Genomic DNA, 20,340 nt, shown 5'->3' with positions numbered 1-20,340 from the left:
CCTGTGGTGATTTTAACCATGTGTACCTGCTCAGATCGAGGGCCCACCAAAGTTATTAAGCCACGTGATCATGCTTTGATTGTGGGGTGTCTACCATTTGAAAATTATCCACCTGTGTAGTATATATGGTACTATGAGGCCTCACCATAATTTATGTCAGACATCCACACCGTGGATATGCCAAAAATCAGCCTTATCCGAAACTCAAGTGGGTCATACCATTTGAAACCATGTGAAATTGCAACTATAACATTTAAAATCACTTGGTGGGGCCCACCTAAATTTTTTATATGGCTGAAACTTAGTGTAATCCCTCATCCGTGGGACACATAATAGATGGGCTGGATGTTTGAATGACATATCTGTGACCCTATAAATGATCATGAAGGTTTCAATGAGTGGATATCTACCCTCAATTGTTGTCTGCAGTGTGGCCAACCTAAGTCATTGATTGGCCTGAGTTTTAGGTCCGTGGCCCACCATAGAAGGGTGCATCTTATTGATGGGATGGATGTCTGACATAGATAGTAGTGAGGCACATAGAGGTCAACCTCATAGGAAGCTTAGCATGAGGTCGACCTCATAATACCTTTTCCCTGCAAACATATACGGGTGGAAACATGCAATGAATATGAAACTCTATAAAAAAACCAACCCAAACCCTTTAAATTGTGGTGTGTGCAAAGTCTCTTTTCTCCTTAACTTATTTTCTTTTCCATCTGGCATAGGGCTTTAAATGGGTCAGTGGACCCGATGGGGGTACACAGACTCAATCCATTTGTTAAATGGTATGGGTCAGGGTCCGAGAACAGGCCCAATTGCTAAACGGGTTTGCATCCAGTTTTCTTTATATTAGGCATGACCCGATTCGAACCCATTTAGTAAACGTCTTCGTGTGAGGAAACAATGGCATTAAACGACCATCGATGAGACATTCGTATGACCACAAAAAGTTTTATATCAGGCTAAGTTTTTTGTGTTTCCATTTCATCTTAGTGGACACAACCTTATAAACAATTTGGATGACATATAAACAGCAAGGTGGACCTCAAGAAGGTTTCAATGGTAGGCATTTCTTTCCACACTTTTCCCTCTCGTGTGGCCCTCTTGAGTTCTGGATCTGCCTCATTTTTTGTCTCATGTCCTAAACTGAGCTGGAAAAATGGATGGATGAAGCAAATTTCTCACATACATCATGGTGGGCTCCACCTAACATCCAAGCACAAGAACTTAGTGTTGGGGGGGGGGGGAGGGGATCCACGTCCAATTATGTTAGACGTCAGTCAAGTCACCAACATTTTTGGGCCCCACCATGATATATATGTTACATCGAGACCTATTAGACCTGTTTATAGTGGGTTTGGATATCTCTTAACAGACCCGCTAGAATCGACCCATTTATAAATGGGTCTAAGTGGATCTTCCTCTACTAGATGCAAATCCATTTATAAATGGATATGATGGGGTTGACTCAAACCTGATCGAGACCTACTCATTTAGTAAAAATGTATGGGTTTAAAATTTGACCCGGACCCATCTAAGTAAGTGGGTAGGTTTAGCATTGGCTAAAAACGCTCCAAACCAGATCATTTACTGCCCTAAACTGGGATTTTTTTTTTTTTAATCCAAAACAAACCCCAGCTCAAGGTTGATAGAACCAAACGAGTGCGGCTTCGGTGGGTCCCTGATTCGCCAATGTACATGGGACACCTAACCATGAGGACCACCTTGATGTATGTGACTACATCTATACCGTCCATCTGTATTGAAAACTCATTTGAGGGCATGATCCAAAAAAAGAAGTAGATTCAAATCTCAGATGGACCATAGTACAGGAAATAGTAGTAATTGACCATTAAAAGCTCCTCGTGGGCCACAAAAGCTTTGGATCAAGATGATATTCGTGTGGTCTCTTCGTAGAGGCCTTCGTGACCTTATCAATAGGCTTGATGGCAAATAAACATTCCGGTGGACTCCATGAAGCTGTTAATGGTGAGGATTCAATCACGACTGTTTCCTGTGATGCATTCCACCTAAGATTTGGGCACGCTACATGTTTGGAATCATGCCCTAAAGTGAGCTTTGAAAATAGTTGGACGGTGCGGATTTAAGGCACATACATCCTTGTGAGCCTCACAGTGAGGGGTCCCACCCACCTCGATCCAGGGTCTCCCCTAATACGCTCACACCCAATTAGTGCCTGAACGCAATCAGATCCGGGTTCTGCTCCTTTAAGAACAAGACTAGGCTCTGACAAGACCCGGTTGAACGTGAACATTTGATGGTTGAGCAATAACCGATGATAAATACTCCAATCCAGCAATAATCAATATCAACAACTGAGTCCAACAATTATGGATTATGAGGAGTAATTCAATCCAGGCAATCTTAACAGCAGGCCCACCTTTTGTGTGGCTTATGTGACATTGGCTCACATGGCTTCATTTTTGCTAACACGCTTCACTAGAACCATTTTCGTATTACCATAAATGTTCCTCTCATGGCTTAGAAATTGAGGATTGTAGTAAAACAGAGAATTAAAATGGACAAGGCTTAAATGACCGGGATCCTTTGTCAATGGGACTTCATCATCTGGCCCTATAAGAGTCGTTGCAACCTATTTAGGGGCATTTGGATTGGAGTAAATGGAGGTAAAGACATTTGAGGTGTGTTTGAATGGGAATGAATGCATGGAAATGAAATGAAATGAAATAAGAGGAAATCCGCGTATTAATGAATACTTTCTAAGGTGATGCTATGCACACGTCTCTCGTTCAGGTGGCATGCTAATGATACTAAAAAGTAATCCAATTATTGACTACATCACTAAAATCACACCAATGGAATGATCCAAACCATTTAACGGTTGGACATCTAAATGGACAGTTAAAAAACATTCACAAGTTGCTTGTTTGTGATCCTTGCGTCTATGGCCCACCTAAGGCTCAAAATTTCCTCATTTTCAGCAAAGTATATATTTCAATCAGCTTATTACAATCATTCTATTAAATATTGCATATGTACACTAATTTGGAATGTTAAAGTTGATTTGGGATAATCACATACATTCCTGTGAATATATTAAAAAATTCCAACGCAATCTAATCCTCCCATGTACTCCCATCCAAATAGAATATTTAGATTCAAAATGCATTTCATTTACTCCAATCCAAACACAACTAAGTAAGCTGTTTACTCCCAATTCATTTACCTCCAATTCCATTTCCCATTTACCTCCATTTACAAGCTCCCAAACGAACCCTAAATAGGCAATCCAGATCAACCATACTCCAGCTTAAGCACATGTAAGAACGGATCAACGAGTTTCGGAATTTATCCAGGTTAAGGATAACAACCAAACAACGGATTTGTCAATTCCATGACTAACAAATCCAACAAATCGAGGATTGACTACCCCCATGATCAACTATTCCTGAAATCCAAACAACCTCAAACTGGAATTAACTCAGCGAAAGAAACTCACACTAACATGATCATGTCGAAAGAAACTAATAAAGATATGACCAGAATCTAACGGCCAGCATCACTGGATCCAGAGGGAAACAAAACAGAATTGATGAGGTCCTTGAACCAAAGGATCTAAGGAAAACTTGGGTTTTCAACCTAGGCAAGTCGGGCCCAGGTTTCAGTGCTCCAGACCAATGATCAGTTCAGCTGCAACATGGATGGACCATGATCAAAATTTCCTGACAAACCCAAACTTTCAACTTGTGCCCTGCAGAGATGGTTAAGACAAATAACAGCCACAATTCGTTTGGAAGGATCTTTCAGCGAGATTTTTAGGGGCATGGTCCACCCAGTGAGCCCAACAGACCAATGGCTCGGATAGCTGGACCATAGGTTTCAGCTGTCCAAACTGAAACCTGAATACTGCATAACCTCAGGTTTTCCTGTGAATCCTCAAGAAAATCAGCATCATTTCCAGTAAACTAAATCTGCATCCACCTGAGAAATTGCCTGCTTTACAAATACATCTGGAGATAAAATCCAATAAAAAATCGCTGACCGTAGAATGTGAATGTCCCCCAGCTAAATTTCCATAGGTGAGTGAGCTTCGATGAGTGGACGTCAGATTATCCAGTCCTGCTATAGGTATAGTTGAATGAGCTCGTCGCTGACGACAGATGGTGTTAGGACACCAAGGTCTGTGAATAGAAGCGTGAGATATTGAGGCGGTGTATAGTCCCTTGCAGATGTTTCGACCTCAACCCCAGAAGGAATCGGGACCCCAAAGTCGATTGGTCGAAGTGCAGGGGCCAGGTCTTTTTGGTCCAGTGGATACAGGCGTGCAAACTGGAAACATCACAACAAAGCGGGGTTAGAGGTTTAGGGCATGTTTGGATGTAATGAGACTGGTCTAGGTGCATTTTGCAGAGTCATTTTGTCTTTGATACACACAGCAAACTGGATCGCAGGGTGCAACAAATGTTTCTATCCGCAAAAACCACCCGAAAATGAGAACTCTATGACAATGGGATGGACCCTTTGTATCAACTTGTGCTAGTAGAAATGGCAGACATACAAGCCCGCCCATACATTTCAAACAGGTCCTTAACGATTCAAAGCTTAACATTTCATTCCTGGTCCAGTGATCCTACACAAAATGATTCTTGATTCAACATTGATTCCTCTCCTAAGGGTGCATCTAGGAATTCCTAAATTCCCACTGGACAGAATGATATTCACCCAAATTCCATTGGAAAGAGAAGAGCCCAGCAGCAACTGGAGCTGGTTTGATGGAAAAGAAACCATTCTGCCCAATGAAGAATGGGCTTGCATACATCATACATGGTGACCAAGGGAAATTCAGACCGTGGGCCTGTTTGGACTCCCAAGTCGAAAATATGTTGTGAAGCTTCTGATCTTGTTTGGACCCCAAGGACAAGATCTAATTATTCCATATTTTCAAGCTATTTCATCATCATCAAAGGCTTGTCTCAACTAATTGGGGTTGGATGTTTTATGTTTAAGCTATTTATAGTTTTAATTTTATTTATTTATTTTTATTTTTATTTTTGAAGAGTCACAAGATTTGTATTAAAAGAAAAACGAAAAAAGAAACAAACAGGAAAGAAGAGGATCTGCTGAGGAAGCGGATCGATTACGCTCCTAGGAAAAAAAGATTACAGCCCTTAAGCTTGTCAATGTTAATGGCCCATTCGACAATAAGCTGCTTAATTCTGCGCACGTGGGACTCCGCCGAATTAGATTCATTTCTGAAGCATCTTCCATTCTAACCTCTTTCAGCACTTCTTGGTGTTGTCCTAATTCCACTGGGCACGGTACCAGGCTTGGTCATCAGCGAACTCTAAATTTTTATAATTTTGAAATGAAAAGATTATGACTTTCGATCCCTCTTATGATTTTATAATCAAATTCAATTTCAAATCATTTGTTAAGGGTGTTTCTGGATGGCCCTATAAAGGCAAGCAGGTGAGACGTTTCTCAGACAAAAAGCTTGGTGTAGTGAAGAACAATCAGCACCACCAAAATATCCACTGCTGATTTGGGGTACATCCAAACACACCCCAAAAGTCACAGGTGAAAAGAAACAGGCCCAAACAGAACCAGACCTCTTATCATTTTATAATGATCCAATTTTCAAAACTTAAGGGTGTTTCAGGATGCCCATAGAAAGGCAAGCAGATCGGATGCTCTTTAGACCAAACAACTGGCATAATGAAGAATCATCCATTCCATCAAAATATCCCATTATGCCATTGATTTGGGGTATATCCAAAAACGTCCTAGAAGTTTCAGGTAAAGAGAAACAGGCTCAACATTACAGCATGGAAGTACATCAAATAAAAATAAATAAATAAAGGAAAAGACAAATAAAAAACAATTTCTTCTTTGTGTTCGGCTTCCGGACAAAGAGGAATACAATGCTCGACCTAAGAATATCTATAGAATGCTTGGGTTTTCAGTTAGCTCCAATGGTCCAAACGTTTGGGGTGTGAGTCCCATCATGGATGGCCCACACACCAGAGATCTCCCATATGGGAAAATCCTACAATTGGTGGCTAGGCTAGCAAATAGATGATTATGAAATAAAATACAAAAACACTTTCAATTCAACAAAAAATGGCCAAACATATGATGGCATTGATCTTCCGTTCTAGGAGATTTCAAGTGAATGGGGCCATCCAAGGTGGAGTGATGCAGGACATGAAAATTAAATATGATATGCGAGATTTCAAGCTTAAGATCATGTTAGTTCAGAAACAATTACACAAATTCCATATCCCACATGAAAGTCCAAACATTCAATTAAGGGAAATTTATGCGGTCTAGGACTGGATCAATAAAAATTATGAACCAAACGATACTCAAAGATAAGAAATAATCATCCACACATGCATAGTAATCAGTCCCTAATCCAAGAGATTCACCAATTTCAAATCAAGGAACCCTAGGGTAAGAAAATGGACATAAAATTGGAGATTTGAGTAATTTAGGGTTAAGTTTAGGGATTTTGGGTGAAAGTGGAGTGAAAGAGAGTAGAGAGACGAACCAGAGAAGTACCGCACACGTGGACAACAACAATGGCCCAGACGCACATACGTGTGATCTCGGCCGCACGTGTGTGGGGCCCACTATTTAAAAAAAGATCACCTTGGCCCTGGTCGGCCAGGGATGGACTCTAAAACCTCCAAATCTCAGCTCGATCCGATGTACAGTTTGTGCGTGGTACTCCGCTGAAATTTCAGCCCTCTTGTAGGGCCAGATTCTGAAATTCTATTGTGGGGAGGAGAATTGCTGCAATAGATGATTGATTCGAAGTGTAGATGATGGGGTGAGATGAGAATAAGGGATGGTAGAAGATGGGTAGTAGAGATGGCGATGGATGAGGGCGAATCGGGATACATGTGGCTTCGCACCACGGTAGTTAACCCTTCGATGAAGGAAGAGTTTCGCATCCAACTAGGCTTCACAACTTAGAGAGTAGGAAAACACGGAATTTTTATTAATCTTCAATCAATCAAAAAAAAAGCTACAAGGGGTGCCTATTTATAAGAAAACCCTATACCCAAAAACTTGCGATGTGCGCAACCTATTACCTGGCGATGAAGTAAACTAAAATAAAAATTAATCAAAGAAATATAAAGCGTTCATGATGTTCTAAATAACATTAATAAGCAAAACCTAAAATATGAAATCAATCTGACTAGTGGGCCACGACCATGAGATCCCATGATGGGCTTTTCTTGACTAACAGGCTCACTCTTTTGAATTAAAACTTCGTCTTCTAGGTAGGAGGCCCTCCCTGGACGTCGTCATCGATCCAAATCGACAGTGGAGCCCTCCTTCTGGCGTACATGCGTTGGGGGGGCGGCGTGAGTGCACGTGTGCACGTGATGTCCCCATCATGGAGGCCTCTATTATCGACAAATTTTGGATCAAAGAACCATTGGGCCCACTCTTACAAACTGATAGAATGTATTGGATGTCCTCGGGTTGGGCATTGTATAATAGCCTCAAAAGTAAAAATGGATATCATGTTGTGCTAGCAAATGAGTTCATCATACCTTGTAACTTTCAGCAGCCACATAAACAGGTTTATTCATGCTGTGAGCCACCATTGCAATTTGATATGTTCCCATCATGTTGATTACACCTCCACTTTCAACCACCCCATCTGCTCCGACAAATACCATGTCGACCTCATCCATGGTATATGCCACTGCAGAGTCGATGAGAAGCTTAACAGGAACACCAAGAGCTACAAGTTCCTTGGATAGTCGTAAGCCTGTCCTGTCGGGCCTTCCTTCTACATCCCAGAACATATAAATGGAAGTCAGTTATGTAACTTGGTGAGACAAATACAGAGACTTTGAAGAACAAACATAATGGAACATCCAAACACAAACACTACTGAAAATCTTAGTCTTGGTATATAAAGGGAATGATCAGCTACATGTAAACTTCACACATCATCGAGATGCCAAAAATATCATTGGTAGGTCTTGCATAAGGTAGAATCCAACATGACTATCACCTGGCACAAACATCAGACCAGTTTGCTCATCAGGCAAACCACATGCTATGGGTGACAAGTTAAGGAAACATGCAACCATTTTACAAGTGATAATTCCTCAAAAAGAAAAAGAAAAGAAAAAGGAGTCTGTAAAAGATTAATACACAAAAATGTACCCTGATAAAATAAGTACACTAAAGCTAGTCAAATAGTATATAAATAATGCAAAGAGAACAAGAAGGAAGATAAATTAATTATTTTTTCCACAGTAGCTGTGTCAATAAGGGCCCGTTTGGATACCACCAAATAAGTTACTTTTTCTGCTTACAGCAGTAGATAAGTAACATATTTGAGATAAGTTTGGTTGAAGATCAATTATAAGTAACTTTTTTACTCAAAGTTACCCAATCACTTCAGCTAAATAAGTAGAAACCAAGATAAGCTACTTGAGGCATAAGTAACTTACGATCCAAACGTCCCCTAAGAGTCCAAGACACTTCCGATGAAGCAAATTTGAAGTGCAGAATGTCCTCCTCACATAGAAAGACAAGGAGAACATGCAGGACCGTACGATCCATCAGATAGGATCCCCCTTCCACAATGGACCCCACTGCTGGCCAATGCAAGACCAGGCTATGATTATGGTCCAATTGGATTGTGGAGCCCATGGATCCAATTGGGCAGCACGGATTGACCATTGGGCCCAAGAGTAAATCAGAAGGCTAGATATACCAAACAGTTGAACATAGGAGCCCATAAGTCCAAATTAAGGAATTTCATTCAAACGACATCAGAGGAAATGCGGCTTTTGTACAAACCATACAGCCCTATAGGACATACAGTACGCATATGCTAAATTCTAGAAGATTCAGACTTATATTTTACTATTGAGTAATTCTATTTTATGGCAAGTTGAGAAAGTTTTAGAAAAGACTTGCATGAGCCAATAAACTTTTAGATTTAGACTTTTTTATTCCACTCTATCAAGGGCCATAACTTCAGTTAGACCATTGGTCATCAAGTCTTTTCATTGGTCATCAAGTCTTTTCTTACTACCCCCACCCACATTCTTTTGCGCATTCCCCTTGCCCTTTTAGAGCCTCCAACTTTTACTCACTCACTCCTCCTAACTGGCACAGTTCTTGATCTCTAGTGCACATTACCAAACCATATATGGCTATTTTCCCTCATCTTATTACCTAGTGGTGCTACTCCTAGGTTCCCTCAGATGCAGTTATTTCTAATTCTATCCGTCCTCATCTTGCCACTCATCCATCTCAACATCCTCATTTCAGCTAAACTCGTCCTAAACATGTCGTTCCTTTAACTTCCCAACATTTTGTGCCATAAAGCCGCATTTCCTCTATCATGCTAAATTTTGGGTATATGATAAGTAGAGGAGTTTACAACTTGTAAATGTCTATACAGCAACACATATGGGTGGTTTAATATGAAGAGATGCTGATGATTTTTTTTTTAAGAATAAAATACAGGTTTCTTCTTCTTCTTATGTTTATAAAGTAAATTAGGTTATCTTTGTTTCCTATGATGGGATTCAAAACCCTACAGAGTGATTCTTCTATAACATTTTGGTGCATCTCCTTATGGCATGTCTGGAGCAATTCCACATGGCTATCCATATTACACTAGAGTTTCTTATTTTTCTTGTTGATTTTTGTTGATTGGATACAAATTGGAGTATATAGAATTGAATTAATCATCCAAAGCAGTATGAATTCAAATCTTTATGCTTCAAGTTCGATTCCATCTCTAGTGTTATATTAAAGAATGCAAAGCAAACCTGTGCAAAAGACTCGGAAGAGTTTCCGTCCTGATGCTGCCATCTTCAGTACTTCCAATACGACTCTAGAGAAACCATGGACCAAAATGGTACACCCATCGAATATAAAATCTTGGCTGAGCATGGCGATAGTCCTGCGTGCCTGAAAGTAGAGGTTTTATTGACATTTTGTTTCATAAGTGCACTTTTGCATGTGTAAGAAATGCCAAATGATATTGGCAGCAAACTGGAAGTAGATTATATTTATACCTTAAGAGATATTTCCCCAAACTTCTCCCCCCGCTCAATCAGACGGGACTTTGCAGCATTGAAATTCTCATACTCCAACGCTGAAGTTCGAGTTACATACCGCATGAACAAGTCACAGCCAGCTGACAGAGAGATGGAGGTCTCGTCCCATGCCTGAAATTGGAGAATGGGATCAACGTGGTAAGTAACTGAAAAACACATCTTTATTAAACATGGCCATCTGATTTGAAGGCCATCCATTTAATCGAACAGCATAGCCAAGCATGACATCATTGATTGCTAATTCAAATTTGTGAAGCAGCAATACTTGCTGTTGTTCAAAGAAAGCACTGGCAGTCAAATGCAAAAGCTTAGTTCATTTTCAGAAACCCACTAGAAATGGAAAGGAAAGGAATAACATTAGTTATTACTAAAATACTATTTCCACCAGCTTGATAAGAAATGGATTCCAGTACTAGCAGTCTTGTTTGGATGGTGACCAAAAACCTCATATTCTTGAGACAATGGTTATATAGTTCCTTGCAGAAATATGGAAAAGTATAATTATGCTACTATGTGAAATCTTCCTTTTTTTTTTGCTATCCAAACATGATATTGACACACCAAAGGAAAACCTTTTCCATTTCCTTTGTTTTCACTTGGATTCCAAGTATCCAAACAAGGCATTAGGGTGCATTTGGATGCACAATTAAGTGAAATGCTTCTCTTCTTTTCTTTTTCTTTTTTTGAAAGATGAAGTAATTTATTAGGCAGAGACAAGAAACAAAAGCAAAAACAAAAGACAAAAGGAAAAAGACAGAGACAGCGAGAGAAAAAATAAAATACAACAAAACTAGCCCCATCGCTGGAACGGCCCCCACACTGGATCCCTCAAGGGACCCAATCCCTCCTAAATAACAACAAGACCCAGTTGAACACCCCAGCTGAGGATACACTTAGATTGCGAAAACAATGATTGTTTCTTTCAGCCCAAATAACCCAAAGGACAGCTAAGAAGATGATCCTCCACCTTTTGCTGCCGATGGGCCCCATCTCCTACATGCCACGAACAGAAGAACCCATCTAGAAGGCGCCACCATGACACTTTCACCATGACGAGGACCCGAGCCCAAATATCCGAGGCGAATGGACAATGAAGGAATAGATGGTCTATCAATTCAGCTTCATGAAGACACAACACACACCTTCGGCAGGATCATGCCCCTCTTCTCGGCCAGCCACACGAAGGCTGCAACTTTTGGGAAGTGAATTGCAATTCACAATATTAATCTAATAAAGTGGAGATAACCAAATTGTAATTTCCATTTGCAGCCTTCATATTGAGCATCCAGGATCCAAATTGCAATTATAGCTTGAATGTTCGTTGTTCAAGTCACTTGTGCATCCAAGCCCAGCCTCAATAAATGCTTGTAGGATTCCAAAAGATGAATTGGCATCATGACAAAATCACTATCTTAATTGACATGTTGGAGAAAAAATAGGTATTTGACATGTAATGAAATGCCACGGGGGGGAGAACATGCGCGTTTGGCATGGTTGTGAACATCAAGATTGAGTAGCAAGTTTTCTCTCTTCTTTTTTTTTTTTTACACTGTCTGCAATATCTTTTGAGAAAAGAGAAAATCTGCAATAGCCTCTCTGCAAAACAACAGAATGAGACATTGAAAAGAGCCCCTGAGGCCCTGAATTCTCTCTAAATAGTTGACAAGCCTTCACTGAAATGGACCTCAACACTTGCCCGAGGATGCAATGGGTCATCCAACGGGGAATCTCCCATTGACGGCAGGATCCACAATGTGAATGGTTCGGAATCGGATCACCAAAGATATGCCAAGAAATAGTGGGTTTTTTGGGCTAAGCAAATTGCTATATCAAACATTCCATATCATACAATGCTTTGGCCAAAAGTTTGTAGAATGCCATTCCTAGTTTTCAGTTTGTACAAGTGGGGCCCACTTTTCAGTGATCCAAAAATGAAGATAATATGGACCCCACTGTGTATAGGCCATGCACCGAAACTCCCACAGCTGGGAAAATTCCAACTCTTCAGTTGGTGGCTAACAAACGGATGGTTGAGAAAAAATATAACAATGGCTACACTCATTCTAATTCTTCAGTGGGATTTTTCATACACGAGCCATCCATGGGGAGAACTATCATTCGAACGGTTTAGATACTGAACCATGAACCCTGCTCATTCAAACTAAAACCCGAGGTTATCATACAAACTGCCAGCCACAATGTGTATGGACCATGCACCAAAACTCCCCCAGCTGGGGAATGCTAACTCTTCAGTTGGAGTCTAAGAAATGGATCGCTACGAAAAAATATATAGCGAGCGCCACACTCTGCCTCAAAATGAGGACAAATATTCAATGGGTAGGATCTACCAATCAGTGGAATTTTTGCCACACCCATCATCTGGAGGAAGACCCAACATATGAACAGTTTGGATCACCGAACCATGGGCCCTGTTTGTGCAACCAAAAACCCTGAGTGTACCATCCAAACCCTCGGCCTGAGAGTTGCATAGTATCGCTTCCATATTTCCTCTAAAATAACATAGTGAAAATTTCTGAAGTACGCAGGCCGTAAATTGCAATTTCATTCTATCGCAATCTAATTCAATTTCATAACCAAACACTAGGAATAAAAATCCACAATACCTCGAATTGAAAACGAAAAAGAAAAATCAAGAATTTTTTTTTTACCTTGAGCGAATCGGACGCCTTCTTGAGCTCGATCTCGAGCTCCATCATGGTAGTGGCCTCGCTGGATCTGATGACGGCCGCGAGCGCCATGATCGCAGCGACCGCCTCCGCAAGGTCCGGCTTCTTCCGCCAGTAGTTGAACTCGTCGATAACGCTGAAACCCTTGCTGGACCCGGTCGCATTCGAGCTGAAGGCCTTCTCGAGGGGGTCGGAGGTTGGGTCCTTGCCGACGGCGGCCTGGGCCTGAGCGAGCCAGTCGCTGGTGATGGCGCCGTGGTGCTCGGCTCTGGTCTGATAGTAGGCAGAGATGTTAGGGTTAGGGTTTCGGGGGAGGGTTTTGGAGTCTGCCATGTCGGGAGGTGAGAGAGGGACTACGTTTGATGTGTGTTCCCGCTGGACATTGGATTGCTGTTGATGGCGCGTGTCGAGAATGAATGAAGCTGATCTCTTCCACATTTATAGAGAGAGAGAAAGAGAGTTTCGATTTTTCTTTTTTCTTTTTTTTCGTCCTTGTCTTTTGGGGAGCGTTTGGCTGGGCTGGGAATTGTGATGGAGAAGTATGCGAATTTCCTGCAACAAAAAAAGCTTGTGGGACCCACCGTGATCTGTGAGGGAGTGGATTAGGTGTTACCCGGGTAACATGTTAGCGGGTGTTACCGTGACCGTATGGGGCCCACCTTGATGAAGATCTTGTATATCGACGCTGTCCATCTGTTTTATCAGCTCCTTTTTAGACGTTATTCCAAAAATTAAATAAATAAAAATTTCTGTGGACCACACCACTGTAAAAAGTGATGAATGATCATTAAAAGCTTCTTGTAGGCTACAAAAGTTTTGGATGAACCTGATATTTGTATTTTCTCTTAATCTATATATTTTTAACCTTATTAACAGGTTGGATGGAAAATAAACATGAATAAAATGCTTATTATGGCCCTATGAAGTTTTTGATGATGACCGTTCAACCACCACTGTTTCCTACGGTGTACTCCGCATACGTGGATCTACTTAATTTTTATGACCACATACTACAATGGGTCGAAAAATAGATGGACGGCGTGGACAGACTGAGTGAAAGATACCTCGTTCCAACAATGAGGTCTTGGCATCCGTCGCCCACGCCGTTGGAGGCAGGGGAAGTGGATTGAATACTGAGTAAACCCTGTGGAGTCCATGGAAACTTATGTATTTGATCCACGCCTTTCATCCAATTTACTATCTCGTTTGTCCGATTCATTAAGTAAATGAGTTCAAAATTGAAGTATATCCAAAACACAAGTGGACCACACCTCAAGAAATTGTGAATTGAACGCCCACTTTCTGGGCCATAAAAGTTTTGGATCATGCTTATATTAGTGTCTTCCCTTCATCTATTGATGTCTTTGTAACCACTTAAAAGGTTGGATGGCAAATAAATATTATAGTGGGTTTTACGACGGTTTCAATAGCAGATATCATTATTCCCATTGTTTTCTATAACGTGGTCCACTTGAGCTTTGGATGTGATTTAATTTTCAGATCATGCCCTAAAATGATTTGGAAAAAATGGGCATACCACATGAATAAGATACATACATCCATGGTTAGACACCTAATGAACATGATCGATGACATATAACTATCATGGTGGGATCCCCTAAGGTGTCACTGGTGAGCATCCAAAAATGAAGCAGATCTAATTATCATGTGGACTATAAAATAAGAAATGGTAGTGATACCTCTAATGAGCCACAGAAAGTTTTGGATCAAGCTGATATTTGGTTTTTCCCTTCATGGAGGCTCATGTGACCTTATAAACAGATTGTATGATAAATAAAAACTAAGGAAACATTAAGGTGAGCCCTAAGAAATTTCTAATGGTAGGATGGTCAATCACCACTGTTTTTTATGGTATGCTCCACCTAATAATTGGATCTGCTTCAGTTATTGGATAATGCCCTAAAATGATTTGGAATAACGGATGGACGGTGTGGATACATAATACATACATCAAGGTGGACCCCACGGTAAGGGCTGCACGGTCCGCTCTCCGTTTCCCGGGCCTCACGAATCCGATTCCACGATGAGCGTCCCAAAATTCCCCTCCCTCACGAATCCGATTCCGCGTTGAGCGTCCCACGACTCCCATCTCGTACAAGTGGGCCCATGGTTCGTTGAAAATATGGAACCTTTCCTTACATGGTAATGACCCAAAAATCCTTACAAATGGAAGATCGTAGCCGTCGGATTGTTGTACTTTCTTATCAACTCTGTGTATTTTCTGGTAGCCGTCTATCTGACGGACGACGTTTGACGGGTTAGAAACCTCTGATATAAGATGATTTTTTGTAATTTCACCATCAACATTAGGAACTGTAAGATCAACGGTCTGCATCACTAAAACATGGGCCTGATTTCTGCTGGGCGTCCTCAGAAAACACTCAGTGCAGCGGTTAAATATGTTGGGCCGGGCCGGGCTGACAAATTGGACCTTATGGATATCCAACGGAGGCCCATTTCAAAGCCCAACAGGCCGATTCCATGTCTACTGGGTTGCGTGCTGCCCTCGCTTGGATCATATTCCGTACATGCAGGGGATTCGTGGGGCCCACCGTGATGTATGGGTTTTATCCACGCCTTCCATCCATTTTTTTCAGATTGGGTATGAGCCCAAAAATGAGGCAGATACAAACTTCAAGTGGACCACACCACTGGTAGCAACGGTGGTGATGACATCCACCGTTGAAACCTTCCTAGAGGCCACCGTGATGTTTGTTTTCCATCCAACGGTCGTATAAACCTGGATGATGGGCAAAGATAAATATCGCTTGATCCATAACTTCGTGCTTTCAAGAAGTTTTTAATGGGAGACGTTTAAACCCCCACAGTGTGGTCTACTTGAGCACCTGCATCTGCCTCATTTTTGGGTTCATACTGTAACATAATCTAGAAAATAGATGATGGGCCGATAAAACCCATATAAAGCTAAGATAACACCATCAGGCCAAAGTGATTCCTCCGGAATCACATAGGTGATGATCCATTTGTTTATCAATTCAATCCAACACAAGGCTGCACTTGTTGAATGTTCGATTGAATGCTGCTAGCCCCGTTGAAGTGGACTGTTTAAGACCACTTTTAACCACCAATTGTATCATCAACTGGTTAAGTTACTGAGCGATAGGGATTAGTCCTTCCTTATAGATTCTTTTTACCTATGTCTTAAAATTTTATTATTTTACCATTAATGACAACCGATGTATATTTCTTAATGAAATGAAGATGAATAGGTTAAAAACAATGTTGATTTTTATTAATTTAGAAATTAATGATTATTATATCCAACAGAGTAACAAATAAACTAGAGAATAAAATAAAAACGAGATATAAATACTTAAATTGTCCATATGAATAGATGTTCGAGGCGAATGATCAACAAGATCTGACCAAGTTGTTTGATATTTTAAAAAAGGACTTGGTTGATCGAGATCCGACAACAAAAGGTTGTGGATATTTATTTTATTATTATAGTACTATATTAATGACCTGGACAATAGCGATTTATACTAATCTAAACCCCAAACATTCTACATCATCGCAAGATAGAAGTCGAGAGGTTAAAAATCTGCTAGGATAAAATTTAAAAAAAAAAATAAGAAAAGAAAAGATAGAGACTGTAAAAATAAATTGTGTTTGGCGTGGGCCTGGAACTTGTTATAGCATTTTTTTTTTTTTATAGGTTCTGAAGGTAGCAAAACCCTTGCTAGAATTCCTTATTGGTTTGAGATCATTTGTAGTTACGGCTTTTATGTGCTCTTCCCACAAGAGATCTCTATAAATCGAAAATTGTTTTCAGATCTCTTACTAGCATAGTTGATCCATGGACCTTTAAGACTGTCTCATTCGATCCGGTTGGGATATAAATCCTTTTTAGATCTTCCCTTATTGTGACTATATATGAATATTCGCGGAATTTGTGGAATATTCAGTCCCACTGGATCTGGATTATCGCTCTTAATGGAGCAGGTCATATTCGAGATCAGATTCGCTTCGAACCCATATAATGTGGAGTTGGATATTAAAATAGGTCAAATTAATTAAATGGATCATATTCGGGTTCACAAAAATAAATCTGAATCATATTCGAATCAGATCTAGATCTAGTAGTGAGATCCGGTCAGATCCCCATTATTGCATGCTTCAAGCCTTCAACCGTTTCGACTTCCTCAGTAGTAAGTTCTATGTTGTTGTTCGACTTCTACTCTCTGGACTTCAATACTCTTACATGATTCAAATTAAAAATATTCAAATTATACCATTTTGTTGCCAAATTAAATATATTATCTTATATATTTTTTAGATTTGTGATGTGGTGGATTCAAACATATATTCGACCTGAATTTGATGGCTATATGGATTTGTATATCGAAAATGGATTTGACTATTTATAAGTGGATCAGATATGGATATCAACTTTTGGATCTGAGTCGGATCCGAATCCGGCTACAGATTTTCAGACAGGGAGCTAGATCCAACTAGATATAATCCACAACCCATTAAGAACCCTAATTCAGATTGGGACCAAATCCATTAATTACAATTTTATTCAGGTGTCGGACCAATCTTTGAATCTTCATAATCGCCACGAGAGCTTTGAATGTTTCCGGGAGGATCTCTCAGTTTGGAAGTGTAACACTCTGGGTTTTCAGGGGCCGTATAGGGACTTGGCTCCCAAATTCCCAAGTGCCATGAGTGCCGTAATGGGCTTCAAATTTTAATTACATTTGGATAATCTCATAAACAATAGAAAGTTTAGCAAGGCATGCAACGTAAGTAAATCATAAAGCAGTATCGACTGCCACTAAATATAAAAGTATCTAAACCACAAATCTCAAATCATCTAAATAGGGAACCAGTCTCACCAATACATGACCCAAAACGACTAGAGCACTGGCCCATACCCCGCGGTAGACCGAACTCAAACTAAAAGGATCCGCCGAAAGTTTGGAAGTAGGGAAGCTCCTCAACTTCATCCATGCTCACCTCGCTTGGCTCGTCAAGCTCCGCCTCACATGCATTTAGTAAAGGGTCTGGTTGGTGTTTTAAAACACCGTCCTAAAGTGGGAGTGGGTATCTAACTCAGTGGTTACTAGTAGCCTTAAGTTACAACTAGCAGCAATTATATGATGAATTTAATGAAAGGCATCATTCACAGATCCCTGAATAGTCTTATCAATGCATATGCATGTATTACGATATGATACATGACTCACAACAACACTCCCTTGAGCGACTTCATCTAACGATCGCGCATGACCAACACTCCCTCATTGCGACCTCAACTGCAGAGTCGCCAAATTCTAACTAATGCAATGCATGAATAATGTTAACCGAGTATTTAGTTAATTTCATTCATTCATAAGATTAGGGAAACTGGTACACCCCACGTATCATTGCCCTCAACTGGTTGCGAGGCTAAGGCCTCTTAACTGATTGCGAGGCCAGGACCCCGCGATCCTTGATCCCATCGGGTTCCTCATCCCCGATTTCAAGCACATGGGGAGTCGTGAGAAGAGGGATCGCTCGCGGTCACTACGGGGAAGCTCATCACCCCAGCGTAGGCCTACAACTCAGACACAGTGTCTCATTCCACTATGCCCGGCTCTCGAGTCTGTGGATCGGTTTCAAATGGTTATCAATAGGCTTCAGTGGTTGAAGAGTGTTCCAGGTTCCATACAGGCGTGAGCAGACATGGTTAACAAACATGGTTGGTCAGTAATTGGACTAGACCATGCGAGTTCAGGCGAGTGCGCGACAGACGACATCGAGTATAAGCGACTCATGTAGTCCAACTACAGTCGCCCATTCGCATCCGCCCAAACCCACTAGTTTAGACGCAGGATGGTCCTACTAACGGGACCACCTCCTCCCACCTCAGGTCTCTAACCAACCTAGGTGTTTAATGACATTCAATAATATTCCAACAATTCAGGATTTATCTTCTACACGAGTGAAGTCATGCTCTCATACATTAAACATAAAATCTAGATTTTTCTACAATGCAACTATTAACAAAAGATCAAGAGTTATACATCATTCATAGAACAAACATACAACCAGGATTTATGCAAACACCAACATATAACAAGGATTTTTATGTAATCATACATGCCATAAGGAATGTTATACTAAAATCATATATGGGATAAACATGCCACACGAAAATTAAACCTAGTTATGTTGAAGAACAAATAAACAACATTTAATTAATGTGTATGTGTGTTGTAATGAGTTACTGAAAAGATCAAGAGTTATACAACATTCATAGCACAAACATACAACCAGGATTTATGCAAACACCAACATATAACAAGGATTTTTATGCAATCATACATGCCACAAGGAATGTTATACTAAAATCATATATGGGATAAACATGCCACACGAAAATTAAACCTAGTTATGTTGAAGAACAAATAAACAACATTTAATCATTTCATGGAATTTAGAGGGGCCTATCATGTAGGGTCTTAGCTAGGTTCTCTCTATAAATTACTCAAGCACATCATCATAACACTCATAATCATTAAGCTCATAATAAAATTGGTGCTACGCCACCTAAGGATAATAATCCGCACCTTATGATGAATCGCTCGATTCATGGCGCCCGCAGGGTTAGGGTGTCAGCAAATCATCGTTGAAATGCCTAAATAAGCATACAAGCTTATAAGAATTGGAAGGAATTAAACACAAGACCTAAACCTACAAACGTAACTTAATACTTTCCTTCAATCATCTCCGAATCGACACCAATGAAGGACAAGGTTGTTATAGAGGAGATGAGAGGGTGAAGGTGCACAAACCCTCATACTTCCAAACTTTTCCTCTCTCTTCCTCCTCTTTTCTCCTCTTTATCTCTTTCTCCCTTTCTTTCTTCTAGGTCAAATTCGTATGGGGAGAGGGGTGCCCAAATGAGGCCCTTTTATAATGCCAGATTTGGTGTAAATGGCCCCAAGGGTTGGGTTTTTACTATACTAGCCCTATGGGAGGGTCTTTCTAACCTTTAGGGCCCACTACGGGGTATACATATTAATATATACTGCAAGATAGTTAGCCCTAATATATGATGATCTACGTATGGACATGTTCGGCCCGCCATTTGGATGTGCCGATCAACAAATATGATTAGAAGTCTGTTCAACGGTCACCAATGGTTGATCGGGGCCATAGCTATACAGATATGAGAAGGAAAATATTCTTATTCCACTTGTGAAGTTTGGTCATAAACCGACGGTTTGAAATCCTCAACTTTGCATAAGAGTGGACGACCCAATTCACTTAAGTTTCAGCCTCTTTCTTTAAGGTATTTGTACTTCTCATTCACTCGCCCTTTGGCTCAAGTTAAGCGGTTCTGGAGAGTACTCAGGTCCGACTCCCGCGATGGACGTCAAGCCCAGTAAGATGAACATTATTCTATAGTTTTGGAACTAGTGGCCCAATAACGAGTGGTCTAGAGCTTGTTCGGAAAATCGATGCATTTCTTTAATGAATTAGGTATTGAGATTTTTCGTGGGCAATAATTAGGGTTTGGATTAACTATG

The 20,340-nt window shown here is 40.6% G+C and overlaps 1 protein-coding gene across 1 annotated transcript; it reads right to left on the bottom strand.

The window, feature by feature from the left end:
* Positions 1-3,434: 3,434 nt before the first annotated feature.
* LOC131251777 (uncharacterized) lies at positions 3,435-13,289 on the bottom strand. The gene is made up of 5 exons (XM_058252717.1): positions 12,761-13,289; positions 10,050-10,202; positions 9,801-9,942; positions 7,551-7,792; positions 3,435-4,314 (listed from the first exon to the last, which is right to left on the bottom strand). Exons 1-5 carry the CDS (start codon positions 13,214-13,216, stop codon positions 4,108-4,110), a joined length of 1,200 nt encoding a protein of 399 aa, XP_058108700.1. The 5' UTR covers positions 13,217-13,289; the 3' UTR covers positions 3,435-4,107.
* Positions 13,290-20,340: the final 7,051 nt, after the last annotated feature.

The sequence above is a fragment of the Magnolia sinica genome, chromosome 7 (genome assembly GCF_029962835.1).
Source record: "Magnolia sinica isolate HGM2019 chromosome 7, MsV1, whole genome shotgun sequence".
In the NCBI taxonomy this organism is placed as follows: domain Eukaryota; kingdom Viridiplantae; phylum Streptophyta; class Magnoliopsida; order Magnoliales; family Magnoliaceae; genus Magnolia; species Magnolia sinica.
Note: the sequence above shows the minus strand (reverse complement) of the source record. Positions and strands in the feature narration are given on the sequence as shown.